Raw genomic sequence first — 3,962 nt, 5'->3', positions numbered from 1 at the left:
TGTGTGTGTGTGTGTGTGTGTGTGTGTGTGTGTGTGTGTGTGTGTGTGTGTATTGTGGCATTAGAGAGTCAACCGGAGTCATCAAGGAACAAGAAAATAAGATGAATAAAAAGTGACTGAAAGACAATGGAGAGTGTCTACCTCCATATTGGAAATCTGAAAGCCATTTACCGGGCCCTTTACCAAGTGTGAACACGATCTTGCTGTCTTTCAACTGTAAGCAAATGCAATAAAACAGCTAATTAGTCAAGCTCTGGCAGATGAAGTGTGTTTCTGCTCTGCTGGTTCAGATATTAGATACAGCTGAGTTAAATTGCCTCACAGAAACTATTGAATTCTTCTTTTTGATTGATTGCAATCAAACAGTACAGTGTGACAGCCCCCTCCCCTGACCTTAATAGTTACCAGATTTGTACAAGGACTTTTTAGACCTGTAACCCTGCTCTCTCTATGTTTTGCCTTTGTTAGGCCGTGTGCATAGAAAATGCATGTATGGTGCGCGGCAGTAAAGAAGGAAGCAAAAGTGCCCTCCATGTTATGAAGTCCATAATCAAACCGGCCGAGAAAACTATCTATGAGCTCCTGATTGCTGATGGACGGTTCAAGTAAGAACTGTCTTATTTTACTTCTCTTTTTTTTACTGTACTAATCAGGTTGGATGTAATCATTGTTTATGTAGTGTTCTTAATATATTTGGATTCCTGACAATATAATTTGCTAACCAAACCATGTACACGGCTCTGTGACAGATATTGGCACCCGTTGAGTTTGATGATGAATAACTGAGGCAGCAGATGTGTGAATTAATGTGACCACACAAGTCTCACTCAAATTCCAACCCGTAGTCCATCAAATTACGATCCCTAAAACCATAATCCTTCTGTCCTTGGTCCAAACGTTATATATAGTATCCTTACAGCACAGAACTCGTTGTGCCATTATAGCTGGAGCTCTTCTTCTCCTGGTGGAGAAAGTTGATGTCTTGACTGGCTGACGTTTGTGCAGTCTGAAACACAGTAGTTTACCATGATGCAAAACAGAAAATCATGCCTCAAAATGTTTTTATTTCTTATTTCTGCCTTTTTGAATTGTAAAATATCAATATTATCATTTCCCTGGATCCAAAATGCAAATTACTCTTAAGTTTAAGCTTCCTTCCACTCCTACAGTACTGTACGGTATGTTGATTGTGTAAATTGATGACTTTCTTCTTCACTTTTTTTGTTTGTAGGATTTTCCTGTCGCTAATGGAGACAGCAGGTCTAACTAATCTGCTGAAGCAGGAAGGCTCCTACACCATCTTTGCACCAACTGACGATGCCTTTGGTGGCCTCAGTAGAGAGGACTTGGCTGTGCTCAAAAGTGAGTACTCCACTAGAATGAACACATCTACATCCTTCGATGCATTGGGGATTGATGTTAAGCTAGTTTTGTTCTGATTTAAAGTTATATAATGCAGGGGTGAGGTTTGAAGAAGAATGCTAGTTGGCCTGTACAGGAAGTAAAACATGTTTACCTCGTGTTGTCATTGACAGGTAATCTGAACGCTTTAAGGATCATTCTGCTCTACCACTTCAGTAATGGCATCTTCATCAATGGAGGATTAGAGGGAGGAGTTACCAACTTGCTCAAAACCCTCCAGGGCAACAACCTGCAAGTTATTTCTGTATGTATAATCAGCCATTATTTCAGTGTACATCTGTGTCAACAATAAAACAACCCATTAGAAAATATCTATTTCAGCATGTGAAATTCAACATGTAAAAATGTTGCTTTTTGAGTAAGATATGCAACCATGATTAAACTCTACAAACTAGTTGACTGGCAGCCAGATTTGAACTCCTGCCCACGTTTGATTAAAAAAGGCATTCTAGGAACTGTAGGAAATTGAAAAAGAAGTAGGGGGGTCATCTCCAAAGGTTTATTCTTCCTTTAAGAGCATATTGGTACTATGTAATCAAGCTTTAAATTACTGTACATACTTTGTCCTTCTTCAAAGCCTCCATTGTGAGACTTAAACCCAATCTTTCCCCGTGTTCTCATTTAAACAATAGCATCAAAGTGCAAGTACTAATCTATAACTTCAAAGTTGAATATCTCTGGAGTAAGGCCAGAAGTAATAAAACCTGGCTTCCTGCTATCAACTCTCAGTATTCACCCGCCATTCCCCACCTTCTATCTGATGCCCTCTACCTGCCATTTTTCTCTGTCTGCTTGCACTTGCTCGTCAGTCTTTCATGAAAGCTTTATCATCATTTCATCCATCACCTCAATCTGATCAGGTTATCAGCCATGTACAATGATTAAGGGAAGCATTAGGTTTTTTGAACTGGACGGATGTGGCTCAATTCTGTGGGTGAGAGGGGACGATTGTAGGCAGAGGAGAAGGGAAACCCTTACTGACCCAGCATGCCGACCTTTACTCACCTGCACCTTAGATTGCAGGAATAACAGAGCACACTGCATGGTATTCCAAATAAAACCTCTCATGTCAAACCATTTCCAAATGGTCTCAGTACGAGATATATTATTTTGACAGTAATGGACGTGGCTCACAAAATAAGAATGTGTTTATTTATATGCTTTAAAAATAAATATGCATACATTGTATTTCTCTGTTTTTCACAGGTAAACAACTCCATTCATGTCAACTCTGTGGATGTTCCAGACAGTGACTTGATGGCAACAAACGGTGTAATCCATGTGGTTAAGAATGTTCTCTATCCTGCGGGTGAGAACAGCAGACATTATTATACAATCATGCAATGTGCACTCTGTGCTGGGATGCATTATCTTATGTTCTTTTGATGATGTTTATTATTTACAGACCTTCCTGTGGGCCGCCAGGATCTCCTGGTCCTCCTGAAGAAGCTGATTAAGTACATCCAGATAAAGGTAGAAAAAGCACAAATACACATATGTCTGAATATACATAGATCACAGAGGATTGTTCTATTATTCTGCGTGTCTAATAACTTCCATTCTTTTATGCTTTTTGTTCTTTAGTTTGTACCTGGATTTTCTTATGCTGAGATCCCACTCACCTTCATCAGTAAGTTTCTTTAGAACCACTGTTACTGCATGACAGGTGAATGTTATTGCATCTGCAACAACTTAAAACTACTTATGTTACTTCACAGAGAGGACCATCACAACTACACATTATGTTGACACAGGTAAGACACTATTGGGGTAAAGTGGTGATTTTAAAATGCCTGACTGCATTTGAAACCGATTAATGTCCTTTGTTCAAAAATAAGCATCTGTTCTTAAAGTAAAATCCTTCTTGCATATTGCATGCATGTCATTGCTCCATTCGGGCCTCCTCCATGGCTCTCTTTGTTGTTCCTGTGATTATCCACTCTCACTATTTATTAAGTCCACTTGGACCTCTTGGCATGTTTAATCAGTTCCTTTAGGGATGAGGTAATTAGGCTGCCAAAGCATAACAGGGACCATAGAGGACTCTTGGATGTTGTCCATTCAGTTGGACTAAGGCCAGTACACTTTCTCAAAGATGGGAGCATGCCTTCATGTGTTGGGTAACATGGGAAAGATGAAGTCTGATTCTTCAAAGGTAATTGGGCACATTACACAGATTGTAGAGCTGAAGTTCTGTAAAACCTCTGGGGTTTTCATTTTGAGGGGTTACAATTTTATGCAATTAAATTATGGAAATACAAATGTCGTATTTTATGTATGATTTCTATTTTCCACAATTTTGTTTTGTTATTAACCTTGTTAAATAGCATGAGTGTCTCATATTGGTAAAGCAAACAAACTATTCCTCATATTGATATACTGCATATTAAAAGGTTTAAATTAAAATGGCACGTATTTCAATTCCAAGTGGTTTTGATCAGTTAGTTAAAGAAATTTTTAAAAAATGAAATAAAACATGTAAACAAATGATAAACTGCTTTAATTTGTCATAAAACCATGCAGAATACACACTTTCACTT

At 38.5% G+C, this 3,962-nt stretch overlaps 1 protein-coding gene across 5 annotated transcripts in view; it reads left to right on the top strand.

Annotated features, from left to right (window-relative positions):
• LOC116700353 (periostin) overlaps positions 1–3,962 on the top strand; it is a 32,416-nt gene that overhangs the window by 23,790 nt on the left and 4,664 nt on the right. For all 5 annotated transcript variants that reach the window (XM_032533460.1, XM_032533462.1, XM_032533459.1 and 2 more), the window contains exons 11-17: positions 469–605; positions 1,232–1,362; positions 1,536–1,666; positions 2,629–2,731; positions 2,828–2,895; positions 3,007–3,052; positions 3,141–3,176. In XM_032533460.1, coding sequence (XP_032389351.1) covers positions 469–605; positions 1,232–1,362; positions 1,536–1,666; positions 2,629–2,731; positions 2,828–2,895; positions 3,007–3,052; positions 3,141–3,176 — 652 coding nt within the window. The remainder of the gene's footprint in view (positions 1–468; positions 606–1,231; positions 1,363–1,535; positions 1,667–2,628; positions 2,732–2,827; positions 2,896–3,006; positions 3,053–3,140; positions 3,177–3,962) is intronic.

Source organism: Etheostoma spectabile, chromosome 13 (genome assembly GCF_008692095.1).
Source record: "Etheostoma spectabile isolate EspeVRDwgs_2016 chromosome 13, UIUC_Espe_1.0, whole genome shotgun sequence".
NCBI lineage: Eukaryota > Metazoa > Chordata > Actinopteri > Perciformes > Percidae > Etheostoma > Etheostoma spectabile.
The sequence above is the reverse complement of the archived record's forward strand: the minus strand, read 5'-3'. Positions and strand labels throughout refer to the sequence as shown.